The 23,013-nt window shown below is 40.5% G+C and overlaps 1 protein-coding gene across 3 annotated transcripts; it reads right to left on the minus strand.

Moving 5' to 3' along the window:
* Nucleotides 1-434: 434 nt before the first annotated feature.
* On the minus strand, nucleotides 435-21,625 carry LOC145434512 (uncharacterized). Of its 3 annotated transcripts, XM_080311865.1 has the most exons (10): nucleotides 21,483-21,625; nucleotides 21,115-21,409; nucleotides 19,652-19,705; nucleotides 19,556-19,597; nucleotides 19,448-19,492; nucleotides 16,676-16,738; nucleotides 5,221-5,322; nucleotides 3,951-4,052; nucleotides 3,531-3,639; nucleotides 435-692 (listed from the first exon to the last, which is right to left on the minus strand). In XM_080311865.1, the coding sequence occupies exons 2-10, from the start codon at nucleotides 21,272-21,274 to the stop codon at nucleotides 518-520; spliced, it is 852 nt and encodes a 283-aa protein (XP_080167991.1). In that variant the 5' UTR covers nucleotides 21,275-21,409; nucleotides 21,483-21,625; the 3' UTR covers nucleotides 435-517. The 3 variants fall into 3 exon arrangements, with proteins under 3 accessions (XP_080167991.1, XP_080167992.1, XP_080167993.1); XM_080311866.1 differs by lacking the exons at nucleotides 16,676-16,738; nucleotides 21,483-21,625 and having other exon boundaries at nucleotides 21,115-21,453; XM_080311867.1 differs by lacking the exons at nucleotides 5,221-5,322; nucleotides 16,676-16,738; nucleotides 21,483-21,625 and having other exon boundaries at nucleotides 21,115-21,460.
* Between the last annotated feature and the right edge of the window lie 1,388 nt (nucleotides 21,626-23,013).

Below are 23,013 nucleotides of genomic sequence, written 5' to 3' on the forward strand. Positions count from 1 at the left end.
ATCGATTACAAGAAAAATACTGTTAACTAATAATCGAATATACCATATTTTTTCCTGTAAATTTACAAGAATAATTTTTACAGTGTAGGCTATATATATATTGATTAATTTAATAATCACACAGAGCAACAAAACAAAACCCAATACAACTGCTCCTGATCCGAGCAGCGACACTGGAACCGTAAAATACTGCCTGCAACTTTAATATCGTGAATTTGTCAAGTGGTCTTTTGGCGCGAGTCGGGCCCAAAATATTTACAATAGTCGTTTTAGAATATCACTTAAAATAGGGGATCGCCACAACAGGAAAAGTTCTTAGAAGATTACATAGACGCAGTAATATAGTTACTTGTCCGACTGTACTTCGGCATTTGTTCGACTCAGGTTTATATAGGCTGCTTCTAGTCAGGTGAATAATAACAACAACTTCGCCATTTGAATTTCACGGGTTTTATGTACAATCCGAACGAGTATTTTATTCACAAACAATCATAACAGTATACCGCCCGTCATTATTTCAACTGCAAATGTATTTGATTTCTAAGTATTTGTTGGTGCGACGACAAGGATCTCCAAACACACGGTTTGCCGCGTTCACTCTGCATTCTGACCTCCCATTGCACTTTCTAGATACCACCGCCAGACTTCCAGACGCACGACAGTTCCGTTTTGGTGGTCCGCCATTGTGGCATCTGGAATGAAAGTTTAGGTGCATATAACCAGATTAAATACCGCCATGGAAGCGCGAATTTTTAGCACAGTAATGACGTCGTTTATCCAATACGACGTAGGCTGCAGCGTAAAATGATATAACATTACAACTAACAAATCGAAGGGTGCAAAGATGGAGGGCGCAAAATCTCCTTCGGTCATCCACACCGGACATCACTAACTTACAGTATTCCTAACTTTATGATATAGTTTTTCTCCAGGGATTTGGAATTGCTATGTCAGTAATAGGCTACTACTGGACGATTCCAAACGAATTTTCATAATGGGTGTCATCAATGTTCCCTCTAATTCAGTGGTTCCCAATCTTTTTGTCATCATTCTCCACTTCAGATTTATTCCGATCCTTCATTCCCCACCAGCACCGTAACAGCACTTTGTCGCCCCCCAAAAAAGAAATACCGCTGGTCTTCTTCCAATCAGGTTGATAAACCCACCTTCGCCCCCCTCCCAGAACCCCTTCAGTCCACTGAGCCTGTACGCTTTACCCCGCTACATATCCGCTACATTGGGTCTCCTATTTAGTGCGCCGCCTTATTTCGACTAAACGCGCGAAGCGGGAAAAAATTTATATAGTTCATGATTGAATCGGTCAATATAAGCGGGAATTGCATATATTTTCCTTCCAATTCTTTATCCCCTCTCTGCTCACGTAATCAGATTTACCGGTAGAGCTGAGTGAGGTGTGTTGGAAGAGGTAGGACCCCTAAATAACAATGAAGCGCCTTCGGGCGGACCCATTGGTATATTGACTTCGTCACGTTATACTATTTCGTTTCCTCCTATATCTGCTATGTTAAAAGATATAGAAATCGCCAAAACTAATAGGCGCACATGATGTCTAATTGGCATTGCTTTACTGGCAAATAATGTTTTCCTGTGGGGTTCAGATCACCGGGACAGGGACATTCGGCGCCAGTCATTTAACACCCTATGGACAATTAATCATATTGTATATATATCGACGTTTTGGGTCACCACAAGGGCATTTCTTCTCGGCCAAGGTCTTCTCGCTGCTGATCGTTCTGGCACACTTCTCGGAGTCGCATGTTACATGGCCTATAACTTTATATGTCGTGGTGCGTCGTGGCGCAGTAATGGCGGACGCCGTTGTCGCCATTTCTCTAAATTATACGTATTTCCGTGGGGAAGGGTACCCAATAATCAAGATATTCGGCAACATTAAATCGCGCACGAAGCGCGATTTTTTTTAAATGGCATATATTTACAAATATTTACTCTATTATTTATGTTAATTCACGAAATAATTCTGGGCACCTTCGAGCTCGACCCCCTCCAATTGGGGAGTTACGATCCGGTTCCCCATTATCCAACACTTTTGTCATCACAGAGCGCCATTTGCTGGTTTAACTGCATGCACAAGACACACAACCACACCAGTACGCAAGACAAATGGCTATAACTGCAACATAAAACGTATTGTGAACCAATACCAGAACACTCAAAATTTCACGAAAGCGTTATTTCACGTCAAACTAGCATAGCTGGATGCATTTGCGACGCCATAATTGGCCATCAATAGTTAATAATAAGATCCTGTGAACAATACGCGATATGATTTTCAAAAATGTTTAAGTAGATACATGCATTTCAGTTCAGGGCATAGTTAACTGGTAACGGTAATTACGCATGTGTCTCCGTGAACATGCAGACTGTGCTGTATATATAATGTTAGACAAATGCGTCTATTCCCCACCAGAAACGATTGAATTCCCCACCGTTTGGGAACCACTGCTCTAATTTGTGACGAGTCTGCGCGCACCCATCAACTCACTGCGCGGCCCCTTGGACAACTGTGCGTAACGACTAAACAAAAGGTCATCACTTCCGATTTTTTTGTGCGCAGCTTGGATTTTCTGTGCGCAGAGACCGTGTCAGCACTGCGCAATCGTGCATGTGCGCAACTCAGAGGGAACATTGGGTGTCATTGTTTCAAACAGCGTGCAACGCGATGAGATCGCATTAAAATCGATTTAATTCGGCTCATCTGATTCTACTCAATGTCTGCTTCAAAGTGAACGAACAGGTGCCAATAAGACGCAATCATTAGCCATTAATTGTGTGAAATCGATTTGCTATGGTTTTCCTTTCTAACTACACAAAGAACAAGTAATGATGCATTCATGAACATCAATTTACTTCAGTTAGTCATGACACTCAGCCATTTCTTTTGGTAGATTAGTTATGGAGTGAAGTCGACGAGATGATGCTTATCTGTAGTCAAATACGACTAGAAGTACTAGAAGTAGCCATATACGAAGCATTACTACATCAATTAAGTAGAGGTAGATTACGTTAGGTTTGGTCAACGCTTCATATTAATAAGGTATCCGTTGCCCGTTCATATTCCTGGCTGATCTACATCGGAGCAAAGGTCAGTACTTTTTATATGCATTTTATATGATATACCGTAATATCATATAATATTGAGAATAGATTGACGCGCGAGTGGCTTATCAAAATCTGAAGGTACAATAAGATTCTCGGATATTTTTACTTTGCCACACTTATAGTGCTAACGTTCGCTGTACATGAGAGTCAGTCTAGAAAGGTAGAGTGGAATGAAGTTGTAAATGAGAACATATAAGAAGCATATTCAAAAGTAAATTTAGTTTTCAATTATTGGATTGAGACTACAAATGATAAATTGTTGTTGGCTAATCTCCGATATGCTTGTAATATTGAAGAATTGGAAGTAGAAAAATCTACTAGGGTACCTCGAAAAGGTAATACTCTGATTTGAAATGAATGCAGTTATTGCTTTCCTGTCAAGTGCTCACCGATTTCCCTCCGTTCTTCCATACATGGCTTCTATGATTTTTATTCTTTGTCCGAGTGGGCACGTGACGTCCATATTGTGGCTCTCGCAGGCAAGTAGGTGGTTCAATTCTGAAAAGAAATTTAAAACCGTCAACATACAAAAACACCTAATCGCCTGATTTCGCATATGGGCTTGTGCCAAATCCAAGTTGGTTTCGGCAGCGAGAGAAATCCTAATACATTACGTTTCCACATCTATGACGTACGCCGCATGCAGTCCGGAATATCCACCGAATACCGTGCTTACGAAACGGGAACTCTACTGGTACGAGCAACTCACATGTGTGCTAAAACGCGATAAAAACGACACATCACAAGTTACTTAGCTTCATGACTTATGCAGTGGTCTGTCACGTGGAATGGATGGATCTAAGTCATACCTTTGCATGCACCGTTGACCAGCATGTGACCATCCTTGCACTCGCATCGTCGCGATCTGCAGATTTCATTGCGCGAACAATCGTCGTTCGTGGAACACCCGGCTGTAAAACAAATAATATTTTCGTTGAATATCAAGAAACGGGTGCTGCGGCTTCGACGAAAAGATACATATAGTCGGATCTGCATTTGCATAATAATACCTGTATTCGCGTGTAGTACAGAGTGTGAACTGTGAATATAACTTTCGCTTTAGAATTGGTGCAATTATGTGATGTTCCAGAAAAGGGTTTTGTCATCAAGTCCTAATGTTATAAGCAGCATCAAGGAAATTTCACGTTTTTATTATTAACTCAATTTGGTTCCCTCCTGTCCCTCCTTTCACTTCTACTCAAGTGTTTCGTAGAGAGGAAGACTATATTTCCAAGTCTCCTCATACACGCTCTTGAAGCCAAGCAATTATTATGATTTCATTTTTTGTTTTCGATTTGGTCCAACAATAAATCGGATTTGGATAAATCCGAATGATTTTCCTGAGTGAAATTGTCAAGGCAGTCAGGAAACAGATCGAAAATCGAACATTTCCTATTTGCTTCGTCTTTATTCATTCTGCCATAGAACATTAGAACAGCATAACGATGATGAAGCTACAAATTCTAAAAACGGTCACCAGTAATTATCTTACACAATTCTGCAATGCTTCGTCACGATCTACTTCATTACACTACATCCTAGAACAAGTTCCGGGCCTTTCGTTTTGTGAGTTTACTTGACGTAGTTTTGATACAACTTGAAATCACTATTTCTATACTTGTAATTGAGCAGGAATTTACAACAGTTATCGACTATCGATGACGAATACTTTAGTGGGATATCAAATATATGCTTAGAACACTCCGAATTAAGTAATATAAGCGGCATAGATTTTTCTGTAAAATTGTATTTTGTCATCACCCTACCTTTGCAGATCAGAGATTAAGCGAATTCTGATAAATATTAGAATCGTGTTCTGGATTTAGGATTCTAGCTCAACTTCGAATCGGGCATTGACTGAGATGATCTAAAATTGCACGGCATTATGAAATTATTAGAATAAATCATAAATACAAATCCGATACAAATCTGATCACCAGCATATAGAATCCGGCGTCCCCAAATCCGAATCTTGCAAAATTATGTAAAGGAAAAGAACGTAAGTAGATTGGTCATGCTTGCAATACGAAGGAATCATGGAATACAAAATCAATGACCATGCTTGAATAGGCTACATACCGACGCAAGCTCCGGCAATATTGATATATCCTCTCATGCAAACGCATTGCCTTGAATGACACTGCTGGTTACTCCCGCAGTGAACATTACTGCGACATTCGTCTGAAAATACATTATGTATGCGAAATGCGGGTTTATCTTCAGAATCTGAGACACCTAGCCCATCTCTATATTGGGTGGAATAGTCTTAACGAAAGTTTAATGGAATCCGCTAAATTTCAGAATTTGCAAATGAAATATAGGGTGAACTATAGTCTGCGCCCGAGATAACCTGACCACGATCTGGAAATTTTATTTCGCCCGTAGACGCAGGTCCCTTCATTTTCACCGTTTGTCCTTTGTTTGTTCTGCTCTATTACTGTTGGTTGAATGTAAAAGCCACTCTATTAAACGTTCAGGAATGTGGATCTAGGGCTATACCAAGGTGAATTCTTCTTTGGAAAGATTATACTTGAAGTCGTTTCGGCTCCTTCCTATATTTTCATTTTAAACAATCTAGTGGTGTATGCCAATGGTTCTCAACCGCCCGTCCGCGGACCGGTGCCGGTCCGACAGGCATAATAAAATTTTATACCTCAATTTCAAGATGCAAGATGTTAAAGACTTTTTCCACTGGGTGGCGACTGAATCTAAGACCTACCGGTCCCCCGTCGTCTCCCAATCTATACCAATTTACATGTGTTTGTTGGTGAGATGAATAAAGCATACTGACTGACTGACATTGATAAAATAAATAAAACGTCAAATATTAAACTGATTCAGAACTTGGTGAAGTAACATTAGGCCTCGAAACATGTTCGATTGACATGAAGTCCAAGCCGTGGCTGGTGATGACATATACGAGGGTCGAGGGGACTGGCTCATTCGTTTTCGATTCATTCATTTCGTGGATGAGCATTGACCAGGTATCGCAGTTACCAGGTGTTTGTTTGAGTTGCAGTGTATTCGTAGTAGGCCTATACGTCTGGTGGTTGTGGGAAATGAGCAACGCAGCAGCACAAGGTGCTTGGTTTAACTCCGCAACGCGTTTTCTCGATATTGTCAAAGAGAAAAGTAGCCTATTATTTGAGTTGGTATGGTCGATTCGGGATTCTCGGCGGTAGCATAGGTGTATCTGGCAATTATACCTGTCTCCACAGACAGACTACCGTAGTTATCACATGAATACCATCATGAACATATTTACGAACAAACCGTCGAAATGTCACTCTCTAGTACAGACCTGGGCAAAGTGCTGCCCGCGAAAAGTTACCTGGAATTCAGAACAGAAAATCTACTTTTGACTGTTAGTTCGTTGACTAGGCTAAAACCACGGGAAAATGTGGACCGTGCTACAAGTCGGAAGCTATGGAATCAATGATAAGGAATATCGGCCTGGTGTACAGGGCTTTGGAGCTGGAGCCGGAGCCCCGGAGCCGTGCATTTTTACCGGGGCTGGAGCCGGAGTCGGAGCTCTACATAAAATTCAGTCGGAGCCGGAGCTGGAGCCAGTTATTTGAGGGGTAGCTCCGGCTCCGACGTATTTCATAAGATGCTTATATATGCAACAACCATATCTGCTGACTTCACATAATTCAACAGCAGACCTTCGCGAAATTAATAATTTTTTCCTCTTTGGCGCTACATTTTCCGACTAACCATGCTCCTGATGATTTAACAGCAGAACAGTCATATGTTCAATGTTCAATTTTCATACATGAGTGCCGAACCCTGGTATGCGAAATATGTCCATGAATATTGTGGGTATTCGGCATAACCGCAATTTCATCATCAGCATAACCTTGTTGGTTTACGGTTCGAAAATAATGATCACTATGTATTACGCGAAATGAGAGAGAGAGAGGATAAAAACGTGATTTCGGTGGACATGTCGATATGACGAGCACCTGCCGAAAAATTCCATCTTATCGTTGCTAGGAATCGGATGAGCATATACTCGTTCTTTCGTGATAGTTCTTCAATCGGGACGCGAAATTGGACAGTGTTATTGAGTATGCAATTATGCATGCTAATTGGAATTCATTACTGCGCATCATCGCCATTCACTCCAGTAAGGATTTTCGAGCGTAAGTAGGGGATGGCAGAAGAGTAGTCCAAAACCCCATGGTATTTTATGTTCAGAGGTGGTCAAAGTAGTCAAGAAAGCTACTCAAGTAGAAGTAGAAGTAGCGACGAAAAAATCTACTCAATTACGAGTAGAAGTACTTCTTCCATAAGCACCCTAACACTACTTGAAGTAGAAGTAGAATTGACTGACTTTAAAAGTACTCAAGTAAGTAAGTAGTTGTGAAAACGATCCTAATTCGTTCACATGGATTGTAAAAAGGCGCAAATTGAGCTATGCGAAAGGTGACGAGCTTGATTCATATTGATGCCTACCAGCAGGTATCCAATTTTCGATAGCATAAGCATTCGTCCACATCATGGGAAGAAAATGATAGGATTGATATGGAAATGCGATACTTATCCTCTGTTTTCTCGAACAGCACGTTTTAGAAAATAGCATGGTATGGCGCCATCCCCCATATTATAAGGTCCGTAGTTTAGTCGAAGAGCAATACGGAGAAGTTGTATAGGATACGGTGCAAACACTTTGCGCGATTAGTAAACGTTAATAAAAAATATGGTGGACCGTTAAAATGCGATATTGTGTAGCTTTATTTCCGGAAATTAAAGGCATTACTACACTTGCTTTTATACTTCAACATGTATTTTAGCCAGACAAAATAACTGATTTTAATTATAACTCAAAGTATATGATACCTGGAATTGAAAATGAAACATAAATACTACTTCTAAAAGCGGAACACGTTTTTCCTGCCTTTAGTCCAAAAAGTCTCAAATGTGGTATGCTAAAACAGCTCTAAAACTAACAAAAAATCTCAGAGTCCACTTTGCCAGGATAGGACGCGCCATGGACATGCAAGATTACGATATGACAAATAAATGCTAGATTGCGAAACATCAGTTTCAAACGTTTTGATGATCCATATATACCGTGATGATTATTTCATATGGGCGAAGGGGGACAATGTGGTGTAAACGCAGGGATATCTAGATATCCAATTCTAGATATCCCAGTGTGAACGGAACGACGCCAACCCGCTACCTAAATTATATTCATCGATACTTTCGTGAAATCATACTGGTAACTCCGTTTCCACTGCGCGCGAAGCGCGACGAAAATTCTGGGCTCTACTCAACTTTTATGAAAATTAAATGTTGATACTCCTTGAAAACAGCCCCGAAATTCCTCAGGCCATCTTCCTGATTGAAAGATTTACTACTTCTACTTGACAAACTGAAAATAGCGAAAAGTAAGTAAGTAGATCGCAAAATATTACGAAGTAAAAGTAGAAGTAGCGAAAATCAGATCTACTTGAGTAAGTACCAGAAGTAGAGGAAAACTACTTGAGTACTTCGAAAAAGTAGAAGTACTTCGTTACTGACCAACTCTGTTTATGTTGGAGACAAATTACCGATTTGATACGCGATTTCCAATTTGTAATCATCTGTTTCGTTTATTCATTCTTGATGTCTGCTTGATACTCTAGTATTCTCGGATTATCGCGCACTGTGACTTGTAAATGTGCAATGTGCATACTTCTTGGTTTAATTCGTTATGGGAATGACGCAATGTGCATGACACAGTGTTTAATTCGAATATTCGATTATTTACAACGGGAAAATATTATATTCCGATAAACTTGATCGACACCGGATGGACTGGTAACGAGTGCACCAATATCGAACGTCAAACCATTGGCCATTTGTGCGAATCGAATGTCTATTGTGATCACGTCGTTATATCGGCCCATATTGCTCTTACTACAGTTACAGTTGAATAATAATCGCACATTTAAAAATTGAATTGAGCTGTATGGCTTAATGTTAACGAGTAGGGGATGCCGGGGACAAATGTAACACGGGGCAACTGTAACAATCGACCTCAACGTTAGTAGGATGAATAAATTGCCTTCATATTTTGAATGCACATGCGGTAGGTAGGCTATGTCTTCTAATATACGTGAAGTTACGTTGATCTACGACGCCAAGCCCCGGCATAATTTCGAAAAAACGAAATTTTGGATTCTTGAGTAAATATTTTCTGATTTGGAATAATTTGTTCTAAAGAATAAAACCTCAAGTGGTTACAATGCAAGATATGTAGCTGGAACAATGTTAAAATGTTACCATAGTCTACCGTGATGACAGGGAAACTAGGACTCGCGTCGCCGGGAAGGCACCATGCTGAGACATCAATCATGGTCGAGCGTGTCAGGGGCAATTGTAACACCCTGTGTTTGTACGATGGTATAACTATTTATCTACTGCAGATGAATCTTGCAACAGCCAGAAGTTCAATACCAGAACAGACTCTACCTGGTCATACCAATTCTAACATGATACTCTGTCGGTACGGCCCGACAGAAGTGGTGATATGAATCTTAGGGTCCGGTTATTTCCGTCATTCTACTACCCTATCTCATGTTGATCGACTTTTGCTGTGTCGACCTTCAATGGTAAATTAAGAGCTTGCCCATGACTGAATCCTCATCCCCTGACTTTGAGCATGGCCCACTTACATTTTGTCATCTGGTGTGAACAATTTATTTAAATTTTGTACGGAACAGAAGAATACCATTAGTTTGATGCCACACAATGTTGTGTCCTCGTTTTGCTACACTATCATCGGCCCATTCAACCAATATATTTTAGCCAGGTCGGTTTCGCAGTGCGAAATTCGCACCTTCGCAGATGACCGAATTCCCAAGCCATTATGCACACTGAACTACAGCACCTTGGTAGAAGACGCCCAATATGTGTAGGAAGATGATGGAATCAATGTGTTTCTTGTAGGCGACACTTCGAGATCATGCAGAAGGCACGAAGGATAATAATATATTCAGATGCCAAAAATGCGATAGGGCGTAGCCTGGAAGCGTTCAAACTTCTCTTTTTCAGTTTAATTCAATAGTACGATTTGTGCTCCCATTATTGTTATTCATTTCGTTTGTTTTTAGTTATAAATAACACTGTTACAATTGTCCCGAGGTACGGGGCGATTGTAACATTTGAGTGACGATCTTCGCGACTCAAAATTTCCATGATTGAATATTGATTGAGTTCCTTTTTAGTTTTAATATCAACTATCGAGTTGTTGGATTCTTTACATAAAAGTTTGGACAGGGATATCTAGAAACTAAGCTAAACTAAGAATTTCTAGATATCCTTGAGTTTGGAAATGAAATATCCACGAGAAAAACAAGTAATGTTCGAAAATACAAAAACTGTTAACAATTGTCCCCGGTCTCCCCTATAGTGACAGTGTTAAAACGCCGCATCAGAATTTGAATGCTGTACAACAGCAATGGCCCGGAGTAAAGTGCGTTCTAGTGCAACTTTGATGTTATCGACAATTGACAAGTATTCATTATGTCGTCACAAGCCGACACGGCGGCACCTATGTCTTCATGCATCCGATGTTACTGACGGCTGACCGACTCTTCTAGATTACTGTAGATAACTAACCTTCGAGTAAATTAGTAGTCTATATAGACCAAGGGTGGCTAACCTTTTAGGCTAAAGGGCCACATGAAATTGACGAACGAGTGCGCTGCCCACTAGCCGCGCCAGGCGCGTAAAATTTTCGTAAATATTAATAATACATGGGTATATTGCGGGTCGACTGTATACCACACGCTGGGCTCAGTTTGCAAGGGCAGGACTATTCGGCATCTGGAAATATCGATATCGAAGATTTCCGCTAATATATGACAATCATTTTGTGCCAACATTTCTTCGTTGTCGACGTTTTTTTTTTCATTTTACGGTGGGGGTAGGCTACAAAGAAAGACATCGTGTGACAATTAAAAACGCGATGCGTGATAAAAATGACTACGTTTTCAGTTTAATGTAATGTACGACGATTTACTAAAAATGTGACTGGATCCTGGATCTGCCAATGCGTCGGAACTGATATTTTAGTCATCAACATCCCTAGTGTCGCGGCCAGGCTAATCAAATTTTTGGTTGGCCTTGCAAGTTCATAATCTGAGCAATTCAATTTCGATAATATAACAGGGAATTTCGATATATAATGGGAAATTAGGTCACTGGCTACCAGGGTTGTAACCAAGTCACATGGTTCCGAGTCACGAGTCAATCTGACTTTTGTGGTTTTGACTCGAGTCGAGTCGAGTCATTTTCAATTCATCACTGACTCGAGTCCGAGTCCAAGTCACCGTTTTAAGGGTCAAGTCCGAGTCATAGTGTTATGACTCGAGTCGAGTCCAAGTCACAGTATTGAAGTCATGTTCAACTTATGTTTTCAATCCTGCTTGGGTGATATCGAATTCCTTGCTTGCCAAACATGCTTATTTTGTCCCTATCATAGTCTTGGCACAAGTTTATTTAGATAGGCAGATAACAGACAGTTCCTGACCTCATATACCGATGCTACAGATAGACAAGATAGGCCGCCAATACGATAACGTTACTAATCTTAGAACTTTAAATCAAATATCTGTCTTGTCTGTCTGATATATCACAAATAAAAGCATTCAGTTTTTATTTAGAGCACATCGACGACCGCTCACAAATAGCTTATAGAGAATTAACGAATTCACATCTACATACTATCTGATAGAGGACCTACGAATTCACGTCTAGCTAGATACAAGCTGGTAAAGAATCAACAGATAAACGCTTATGTAGAGGTACAGTTTTGCTTTCACATCATATCAGGTGGTTGGCCAGAAAAAAGGTCAACTTTTCTGCTCAGCTGCCGAAATAGTCGCCGGAGCGTTACTTTAGTTCTGATTTACTGTTGTCTTAGTCTAATTTGCCCTACATTTACCAAAAAAATTCTCAAATATGAGGACAGAATCTCAAAAAAGAAGCTACTTCTTAAAATTGTTAGATTATCTAAAATAACTTCAAATCCAAAATTTTCTCCTCTCTTTTCATTGATTCCACCTTTTCAAATTAGGCCAGATCCAGTGTTCTTTCTATGCAACGTAGCAATTTTATCAAGTAGCCACCCAGTAGAATAAAAAAGAAGGTATTTTTGATCGGCCCTATTGCACAAATATCACACAACATTAGCCATTCATTATTATCACGTGCACAATGCACATACCTAACAAAACGTCAAACGGACGGAGGGTATTGTGACAGACAGCAGATCAAATCAATGAGTTACACTTGAAAAATACTAAAGTGGAAAGGAGATTCTCATATATGTTGAGGCAGCATGGCCTTACAATAATCCACATCCACTGGATACACGTTCCTCTCTAGTGCATTAGAGGCAGGAATTGAAAAGCAATTTTGAACCACACTGAAGAGCATTAGATACTCATATATTCTAGTCGGCCAAAAATGCAAAGAATCATCGCCTTCATATCTACACATGAGCTTATCAGTCGCTTCCAAGTAGGCTACTTGACCATCTGAGTCAATTCTTTGGCTCTAATTGGACTTTGCTTCGATTGTTTGCTTGTATAATTGAAATGTCTTGAGTACTTTGATGGCGGAGGATCTATTCCCTCTTCATCACTGGATGATTTTGTACAATGCATTGCTCTTTGCTACTATGTACCATTGTCTTTCGTTTTTACGGCGGCGCATATCTGATATCAGACGAGTGCAACGAAAGCAGTGGTGACAAATAGCGTTGTCGACAGAATTCGTCACATGCGTTGATCTAACCATTGTGATTCGCAACTTTCTTCACCTTCAAGTCACATAAAATAAGCCGAGTCAATGACTTGAGTCGAGTCATGCGTAATGACTCGAGTACAAGTCGAGTCAATCCAAATATTGACTCGAGTCGAGTCGAGTCATTTTCCCATTTCAAGAAAATGACTCGAGTCAAGTCGAGTCACAAAAAAATCGTGACTCGAGTCTGACTCGAGTCGAGTCATGACTCGAGTCATTACAACCCTGCGGGCTACTCAAAACCTTCTCGCGGGCCACATATGGCCCGCAGGCCACGGGTAGCCCGCCCCTGCTATAGACAGACACCTTTGTTAGTTTTCAGAGCCGGAGCTGGAGCTGGAGCCGGCTCAGTGGTAATAATGCGGCGCCGGAGGTAGAGCCGGAGCTATTGTATGATAGAAGAAAGCGCTGGAGCTGGAGCAATGCAAATTTACGGCGGCTCCGAAGCCCTACTGGTTTAGATGGCCATTGTAGTCGACGAACACCATAAATACCATAAATAACAACAGTGAACACGATTTCACCAAGCTGCACATCGCTCGGGAGGCAGCGGCCAAGACAAACTAATGCTTGTATAGTATATCCTAAATACATTTTAATATCTTCATAATGTCTTTGAGTTGAAAAAAGTTTAAAATGTATCATGTTCACCATTGTTTTGAATTATGACGGCAAATAAATAAAATATTTGGAGATTAAACGTCACTTTATCATTGCCTAATATCAATACAGCCACTGAGCAGCGCATGTATTAACAATATGATTCGCTGCTTTCAATTTAGAAATATAATTAATAAGCTGCAGAATATGGTATAATATAACTTTTGACTCGACCCACCAACGTATTTTCTGCTTTTCATGTGACCCGTTGGTTAAAAATAAATGCCCACCTCTGCTCTATAGTAGCCTACCATAGGCCTACGTTCAAGAAAACGGTTGCATACTTCACATTTCAGGTTGATTTCAATATTTGAAGATTCAACGGTCCGCCAAATATTTTTTGAAACTTCACCGGTCCGCGAGGTGAAAAAGGTTGAGAACCACTGGTGTATGCAACGATGAAAATAATAACCGCAATGGGCACAATCCGATGAAGGATTAATACACGGACGAAGTGATGATATTGTCAATAGAAGGACAGCCGAAGCCTCGAGAGCGGAAACTGTTGTATCGGGCAATAATTTACTCGTAATAGCTGTATGCCGAGGTGTGTGTTAGGTACTTGGTCATGTGTGTTCGTTATCTTACGCTGTGTCTTGTTTGACTCATTTGGTATATTGTTTCTTGAGCTGATGAACATAATAGAATCGCTGATTATGATCAGATCAGTTCTATATACCAGGGGTGGGCAATTATTTTCCTCCGCGGCCAAATGAGAAATAGAAAATACGTTGGCGGGTTTCAGCTATATTTGCCATTGTATTTTAATTATATTTCTAAATTACATTGTTAATGCTGCTCAGTGAATGTGTTGCTGTTAGGCAGGGGCGGCTATGGCGCCATGGGTGGCAGGCTGTTAGGGGCGCAAAATGTGAGGTGATGACCCTTTTTAGTCATTACAACAAGATTTCCAGTCAATATAAAACTATTTCAAAATTTGAGCAGTATTTTTACCGAATGCCATGGGCGGCAGCATATGCTCCTACGCCACTGATGTTAGGCAATGAGAAAGTGGCGGTTGATTTAAAAATTATCTATTTATCGTCAAGGCTCGAAACCATGCTGAACACGATACATTTAGCTTTATTTAAACCCGTCTCTGCGTTCTTCTATTAAGACACGAAAACAGTGGTTCTCAAACCTTTTTTTTGGCACGCTTCCCTTTATGATAGTGAAAACCTTCGCAATACGGTATCATGATATCCCAAAATATTAAAAAGAGCGACGAGAATGCTAGCAATCCGAGCGGATAAGCTTGTAGGCATGGAGCGTTTATGGCCGATGATAAGGGAATTCTCAAATATCAAAGTCGGAAAATACACAGAACCATGACTAAATTACCATAATCTCAGGGTAAATCGCGCGGGGCACGAATAAAATTTTCATTCAACTTCGGCTTCGCACCGGTCTTCAGATCCTTTCACGCCCCGCAGTTCGAGAACCAATGCATAGTGAAATGTATACGCCATATAGTACAATGTTTATTGTTTCGGTCGCTGCCTTCTGAGCAGTGTGCACTGTGCAGCTCTAATAGCCTTGGTGTTGAACGAAGCTTGGAGTTTTTCTGAAATTCGTCCTCCTTAGACCGAGTTTTTCGTCTTTTTGTCATAATTAAAAGCTTTAATCTCGGCGACATGCTCGGCAAAAACTGAAAGAGCGGGTTTACCCCTAATTCCAGTATACAAATATTCAGTACTCTAACCTTCTCTGAATTTCAGTTTTGGCTTACTTTTTTGACATGCCCGTTCATCCTTTATGGGTGATATATATGATGAGTAGGGCAAGTTTTTGTTGCAGTTAAATCCGTGTAAAGTTGCAGGTAAAAAGTTGCAGAAGTTGCATTTTTCCGGCTCAGCTCACGAAATACCCGTAAAAGCGTTACTTCAGTGCTGATTTACAGTCGAATCCGGCCGTGTATTTCACCAAAATCGAAAATACTTTCATGAAAAATCGAAAAAGCTGCAAAATGTTGCAAAAAGTAGCATGCAAAGAAATGGAAAAAAGTTGCAAAAAGTTGCACTGTAAGATTTCTTCAAACAGCCTAAAACAGCATTCTACATATCTTACGAGTATTTAGGAAGCTGCCGTATAATGCGTAATGCGACAATAGCAACAAAGAAGGTTTGACCAAAACTATATGGAAATGGTAATTTCTTGTGACTTTAATTGCTACTGATACTTTGCTACATTGCCTTTATTTTGAATCTGGATTATGCATGCGCGGTACGTAGGCAGTGTAATCGTGGAATATTAATGAACAGGCTTCAAAGTCAACGAATTTCCTGTTTAGATGATACAGCCTATAGTTTTAGTCCACGCGTCAACATTCAAAAATAAGGTGTTATGTTAGGAATTCCAAGCAACCTTTCGCGGGCTGCACTATTTCGGACTAATTGTGTCGATTGCATCTATGCTTGTACTACGTACCCAAGCTCTTGTGTTTTAGGTTGTTTCCTCTACACCAGTGGTTTTCAAACGGGGGGGAGGGGCGCGAAGCTGCGATCAGCTGAAGAAATTTTTTCGCGACCTGTGCGATCTACCTCATAGTCATTGTTACTGCTCTGTGTCTAGTCCAAATTTCATATCTGAAAATTCTCTCATCAACACTCATAACCTTCCATGCCATGAAGTTATCCGTTGGGATTGCTAGAATTCTGGCTGCATTTTGTGATATGACGATAAGGGTGGGCGGGAATGGGGGCGCGAAATTTTTCCCTGTCATAAAAGGGGACGTGTCTAAAAAAAGCTTGACAATCACTGCTCTAAGCAGTTTCCAAGCCAAAAAATTTAATTACGCTCTTCGTTCTAGACTTTGCGTGTTTCTACAGCATCTCTATAGTAGACTCAGCATGTTCTGGTAATTGCCACTTCTTACTTGTAAATTGGGATAAAAAACGCCTCCATTTAGCGGAGTAGCGGACAATGGATGATTACTGCACCAATGTAATCGATTGCCATTACGATTACATCATAATGCCGTAATCGTGCTAATCGACTATGATTACAAATCACGATTACCTCATGTCTGCTGAGCAAAGCTATTTATTTGAATCAGCATTATGACGTGACTGACCTTCACATCTTCCTGACTTACACACTTGGTTCCTGTTACAATCGTTGCTGTCCTGACATTCACCTGAAACATGGAATGTGTGAATTCTACCTAGTTTATTTTTTGGGCAGAACCATGAAGTGAGCCGCCGGACCTCACATAATTTACACCACGGATATGCAACGTGCAGCCCGCGAAGAAATGCAAATTTTGAAGAATCGGCGAAGTGGGCTTTAAATTCAGCACATAGGCTGATTTACGCTAAAGTTGGGTAACAGAAGCGTCCAAACCACCGAAATCACTAAGCCACGAATGTGCGTACTCTGCGCATGGATATTATTGAAAAAATTGTGTTCATAGCAGTGATCAAATTTGTCGCACTTGACGCGATTTACCTATTGCTATTCACGAAAGATGAGTGTAGCTCGATATCCGATTCGCCATGAATCTGTAGTGTGCAGCTATTGGAAAGTTAAAATGCGGCCTGCCGTCTCCGCGCCTTATCAATAGCTGACCCGACCCGCTTTCCCTGAGGGTTGCGGACTTGAACATCCCTGTCCTGCATCGCTTTAGTTTGTTTGATTGTTTGTTTGAGGCATTCATGGTGTTTGTCGACTACTATGGTCATTTACACCGGAGCAATGTCTTAATTTTTATTCCGTAAATGCCGACTTGTGGCACGGCCCACTTCTAGACCTTTATAAGACACCGCTTACACGGATGATATGGCTAGGAGGAGCCTAGATATAGGCTAACCCCAACACTTATAGGTAGAAATTGTGGAGTCGACCTCGGTCGGACTCGAACCCACAACCCATTGGTGTTGTAGCTCTGGATTATACCGCTACACGATCTCGTCTCAACATCCCTTTATTAATACGACAGATAGCCCTGCCTTGTCACTATCCACGCACATGATGCAGTATACACGAATCAACAGGCATTACCTATACTAAGAACTGTCCATGTTAGGTACAGTGGTATGGGGGACAATCCCATATCATTTATGATAATACAAAAAGCCTATGTCATTATTGCGCAGGCTATATACTGGGTGTACAGCAGTGGTCGGGAACCTTTTTCGTCCGAAGAGCCATATTAACCCAATTTTTTCCATTCTAACTCCCAAAGAGCCACACATGTCAATCAACTGTTACGTCACAATTGAAAATAAATTCGTGACGTCATGGTAGCACATGAGATTCGTCGTGTGCGCCTCATTTTCTCCGCAAAAACTCGTACTAATCATGCTGGTAAACGTATTCGAGCATGCGAAATTTCAGTTTCGAGAACGTAGCTTCGTCGTGATGCTTCTTTTAAATGCGACAACCCATGATCCCATGCGTAAGTCGACCCAAATATGATCACTACAGCAGTATATAACCAATGTAAGGTGTGATCAGCATGGGGTCAGGGGAGGCAAGCGAGGCAGTTCGTCCCCTGTCGCCAGGATGAGTGAACGAAAATTGTGAAAATTTCGATTACCACTGGTATTTTCTATCGCTGTTAATGAATAACTGGATTTTGAACATTTTCCTCCCACAATTAGGCGACTTGCATATCTATTATTCGAAAATGCAGCCTAATGCGATAGGTAAGACACAGACGGGCCAAACTTCGCCATTGATACCGCAATTCATTGTAAATAGCTTAGAATTTATAATAACTGATATGAACTGAATGTAATCTAACTGTTGCACTGATTCCGAAAATCTAAATACTGATCGAATTCTCAATTCTCAAAGTTTTGGCGAGAACATACAACGTTGCGCTACACGCCTACATTTTATCGCTGGTATTACAAAGCGACGTACCGATCAAGAACATGGATAGCTATGGCGTTGTTTGTAATTGTGAATGTCACTTCCACGGCGGTTCATTTCGCGCCGTAGATCAGCGTTGTAATTCATGGGCATCTGGGTCTGCTATTCCCTTTGATCAATCAACGTATCGGGAAATCCAAGATTTCGAGTCGGGTACATCGAATTCGCGAGTGATATTGGTCTCCGGCGCGACAGTAACTTAGATTTGGGGATTTTAAAAAGGGCTGTCCGAACCCCTAACCTAAGATGGCATTGTCTTTACATCTCAAAGACATGTTTATACGGTCGCGAGAATAATTATTCTGGTCGTGATGAAAATTTCCTAACAAGTTGCTGCAATATTGAGCAATTCAGTAAAGAATTATATAATTGGCAAAGAGCCATATCTTATACCCAAAAGAGCCACATATAGCTCGCGAGCCATAGGTTCCCGACCGCTGGTGTACAGTGTACAGTACACTGAGCGAGACGATAAATCGCACTTCCATTATTTCAAATTTTAATTAAAATGCGTCATGCCTTCAGTATCAAAATTGCGTAGTCGAGTTCTGTTTATTGTTTGCTCCACTTCAACACGTTAGAAGGATCAACGTAAAATGATTTTTTCGCTTTGGCTAAAGTGGGACTGCGGTAACTCACAATATATTTAACACCGTTTCAGTTTATAACCGAAAAATACATAAGTATAGCAAATAAATAGTATTCCGACATGTCCCAAAATAACTGTTGTGTAGATTATACGTATCACATATTCCGAAATTACTCCCAGGCGTAAACGACTAATTTTCGAATATGTGGGCACATGAGGCGAGCGGAATTTTCGATGTCCTCCAAGCATTAGTGGGATTGATAAAACAACTATTGATGATCGCGGTACACATTGCGAAGTGGTAAAGCATGGGAGCGGATTGAAAATCTCTGGAGAATTTCAGCAACAACGCTCAGGTATTGAACACCGATAAAGGCTTACTATTTCTGTCGGATGCTCGACGCAGAGAAATCAAATCTTCCGTCACTGTGAAAATAATTTAGTTCTGTGTCACGAAAGACGCACATTTCGACCAGCGATAATAATTACTATTTTGGTTGATCCTTTCGAGGAATTCGACTCGTTCTGAAACTGAACAAACATTTTTATTGCAAATGGTCTGTCCAATATATCATATGCTCTTACTGGCTCGCAGCTTCGATTTTACTTCGCGCAATTCCTGTCGATATGATGCAGTCTCTGTGAAGTAAGTATACAAGCTGACGAACCGTGTAAAGATTACATTGATTACTATGTAAACAAGCTAAAAATAACGACCAGCTACAGTTGAGTAAGCGACTGGCGTCACTCCGGCATATTCGGCTCTATCATACTGAGAGCAATAGTAACTCTAATCAACATGCTCAAGTACATGTCACCAAAGCAAGTGTCTGATGATAACATGTCCACCATCGGAACCACGTAAGAATTGATTTTTGGTCGCTATCTTGCTATTTGACTGCTACTGAGACTACTTTCGTCTCACTAGTAAAGTTACAAAAGATAATAAACGCAAGCCGTTTGACCCGTCCTGTGAACTAATTTCGTCAATTAACACGGTCAAAACTTTTCGCGAAGACGGCTTATTCTGCATATGACGCGAAAAAAAGGCAACTCAATGGAAAGTAGACGCGGAAACCGGTTTTCCCGGCTCCTACTATCCCGGAAAACGACCTTTTCTAGTAAATTCACCAGCGATCAAAATTGGATAAATAAATATTAGGATTATATGTCCTCTTTTTCGGATCCGTAATTCTGGAGGATGAAAAGTTGTGTCGCGATTGATAAGGGGGCGATGAGTCCAAAAGATTTGGAACCACTGTTGTATTGGATCAAACCAATCTGTTCCATGTAGGCACTGGTCAATTTGGATGGGCCGTACCGTGACAGCTGATGCCGAATGAGAACCTCTACTTTACGTATATGCGTATATGAAACTACACGTGTCGTGCACGAGGGTTTCAGAGCACATATATATTTAATGTTTCGCGTATAGTTACACATCACGTACCGATAAACAGGTAAAGAGTGAGTTTCAAGCAACTCCTATAGCAACTTAAAAATTGCAGTATCGCATACCCTCATGTAGGCCTGCCACTTGAGCAATGATCCGGGGTTTATTAGTGGCCTCCACTGAGGGACAAGAAATATGTTTTTATGCATTTCCCGTTCTCATCCCAACCGACCCACCTAGTTTATTTATTTATTTATTTATTTATTTATTTATTGGAAGAAGAAAAAGAGTGGCGCCTATCACCGTTAGGTCTGATGCGCGACGATATTACTCAATTTTTTAAGGCAACAATTCAAATAAATCGATCACAACTCAGCACATATTCTACAACGTATTTAAAAATGCTTGAATCCGTTAGTAAGTTCACGAGGCGAAATATAATGTTCGTACAAACACAAGCACGACTCAGGAACGTTCTATGAAATTCATACGAGGAAAAGTTCATGATACAATGCTCAACCTTCTCAGGTTCATTGCAGGAGCTACAATGTGGTGATGGTGCGATTCCAATATTAAACAAGTGTGCGTTCAGTCCGCAATTACCTGAGCGCAATCGAAATAATATTCGGTCGCTTAAGCGATTTTCAAGACCCACCTCTTGCCGTGGAATCTTGCTGAGGGAACAGTTTCCCCACTTCTTCTGTGTCTTTAGGACATACGGAGTCGTACATCCTCCGAAGTTCCGAGCAAACTATAGGGTGCTCCGATTGAGATGGAGCTACCACGAATAATGACACGATCAACACACGAAACATTGTTACCTGCGAGCTTCCCTTGAGCAATCGTAAGGAATCTTTTCTCGCTAACTGACAGTAATGTTTTGACAGTGTGAAGATGTTCACTTTTATGGTTCTGATTGCCACGACGATTTTTTAAATTGACTTCTCGATCTGCCAAGACAGCAAAAATTCGATTCCAATTACCTATCGCCATGGCGCAGTGTTTTGGAAAAACAAAGCGTACTTGAAACGTAGCATTTTTCTCTTTGAACAGTGATCTGGTGAGTGATCCCTTGGCGACTCTGCACAATTTGCCAAGCCAGCGAAGAAGTTCTTCTTCATTACCTATCTCCATCTCGATGGGGAAGTTTATATAAGACTCAAAGAGCCCTTAAACGGAGTATTTTGACGCTGAGCTCTTGTAGTGCAAATGAATGAGCCTATATGGAATTAACTGACCGCATGTACAGCTGGAATACTGGTGCAATTCTACAGAATTGCTTCCGATATGCTATCGTCACTTTGTTGGCTATTTCGACCAGTACATTGATGACAAGGATCTGCCACAACATTGTCGTTTGCGTCGCACGACAAGGCGATATACAGACAAACCCTTAGCAATATTCGTATAGATGTACCCAAATTGTACGAGTAGATATTTCCCGTCAGTTATATTAACGGTAAATGCCTGTTGAATAAGTATATGGACACGTCAAAAATAATTTTAATTGTTTTTGGAGGGTGAAATAATTCAGATTCAATTCGTGCACGCAATTCACAAGATAGCCAGTATTTCAGATTTGCCTTTGCATTCGTAAAAGTGATTTATTGGAAAATTATTATACTCACTGTTTACAACATTGATACTGCATTTATAAACCGATAATTTTACGCGTTCATGGTCTTATTATGGACCTATATTTGTGATTTTCGTCTTACATCATGTTTCAATCCTAAAACAAATTACGACATCGATGGTCATTGGTCATGCTGAATTCCAATCAGTGAACAGCACTGCTGGTATCCGAACATTTTACGCATTCCAGATAACATCGTTTATATCGCTTTATAGATAGTCGGCCTATTCTTCAAAGACATCACGGAAGCATGCCTAGCGTATTTGTTATATACACAGTTTTACTACTGGTATAAACTTTTAATTTTATGTAATTATCTGCTAAGTCAGTTCTCCCCCCAGTGTTGACATTTTAACGCATGCAAGATGTAACCATATATCCGGATACCATACGCCCTATTTCAAGAGGATTTGTCCTCTTTTTTTCACATAATTGAGAGTGTCTTCGGAGGACGCGTAAATGTCATCTTTTTTGGGAATCTTTACTCTTTATTTCAGAAAAGTAATAAATTGCCATGATAAAGTCGCTGAATTGGTAAGCAGAACTGTGAAAGAGCGTGTAATGCGGGAGTCGATCGAAATGACAATTTTGTTTTTAGTCAATACAGTTTTCTTAGCCGGTACTGGATCTTTCAGAATTTTTTAAAATTGTCCTCTTTTTCAGATCTCAAAATATGGTAAGTGGTAAACCTACGGCCTACATAAATCGAAACACTGGGACTGGTGTAGCGTAGCCATGTTCTTTGGCCATTGCGACGACCAGTGTGGAAGTCCTCCTAATATTTTCAATGAATAAAGATACAAGAATTGTTTTAAGACAACTTTATGCCACGTCCTCGCGGCATTCAATTATAGATAACTAATCTACGTCGGTTAGTTATCTATAATTCAATTTCGACTAGAAGGCATATGCTTTGCC

The sequence above is a fragment of the Botryllus schlosseri genome, chromosome 2 (genome assembly GCF_051294905.1).
Source record: "Botryllus schlosseri isolate E-star chromosome 2, Bs_hap1, whole genome shotgun sequence".
Lineage (NCBI taxonomy): Eukaryota > Metazoa > Chordata > Ascidiacea > Stolidobranchia > Styelidae > Botryllus > Botryllus schlosseri.

Coding starts and splice junctions, on each gene's coding strand:
- LOC145434512 (XM_080311865.1), bottom strand. CDS start 21,274: ATGTTTCGTGTGTTGATCGTGTCATTATTCGTGGTAGCTCCATCTCAA. Junction 19,598..19,651: donor AAAATCGAAGCTGCGAGCCA/GTAAGAGCATAT, acceptor ATGTTTGTTCAG/TTTCAGAACGAGTCGAATTC. Junction 19,493..19,555: donor CGAAAGGATCAACCAAAATA/GTAATTATTATC, acceptor TTATTTTCACAG/TGACGGAAGATTTGATTTCT.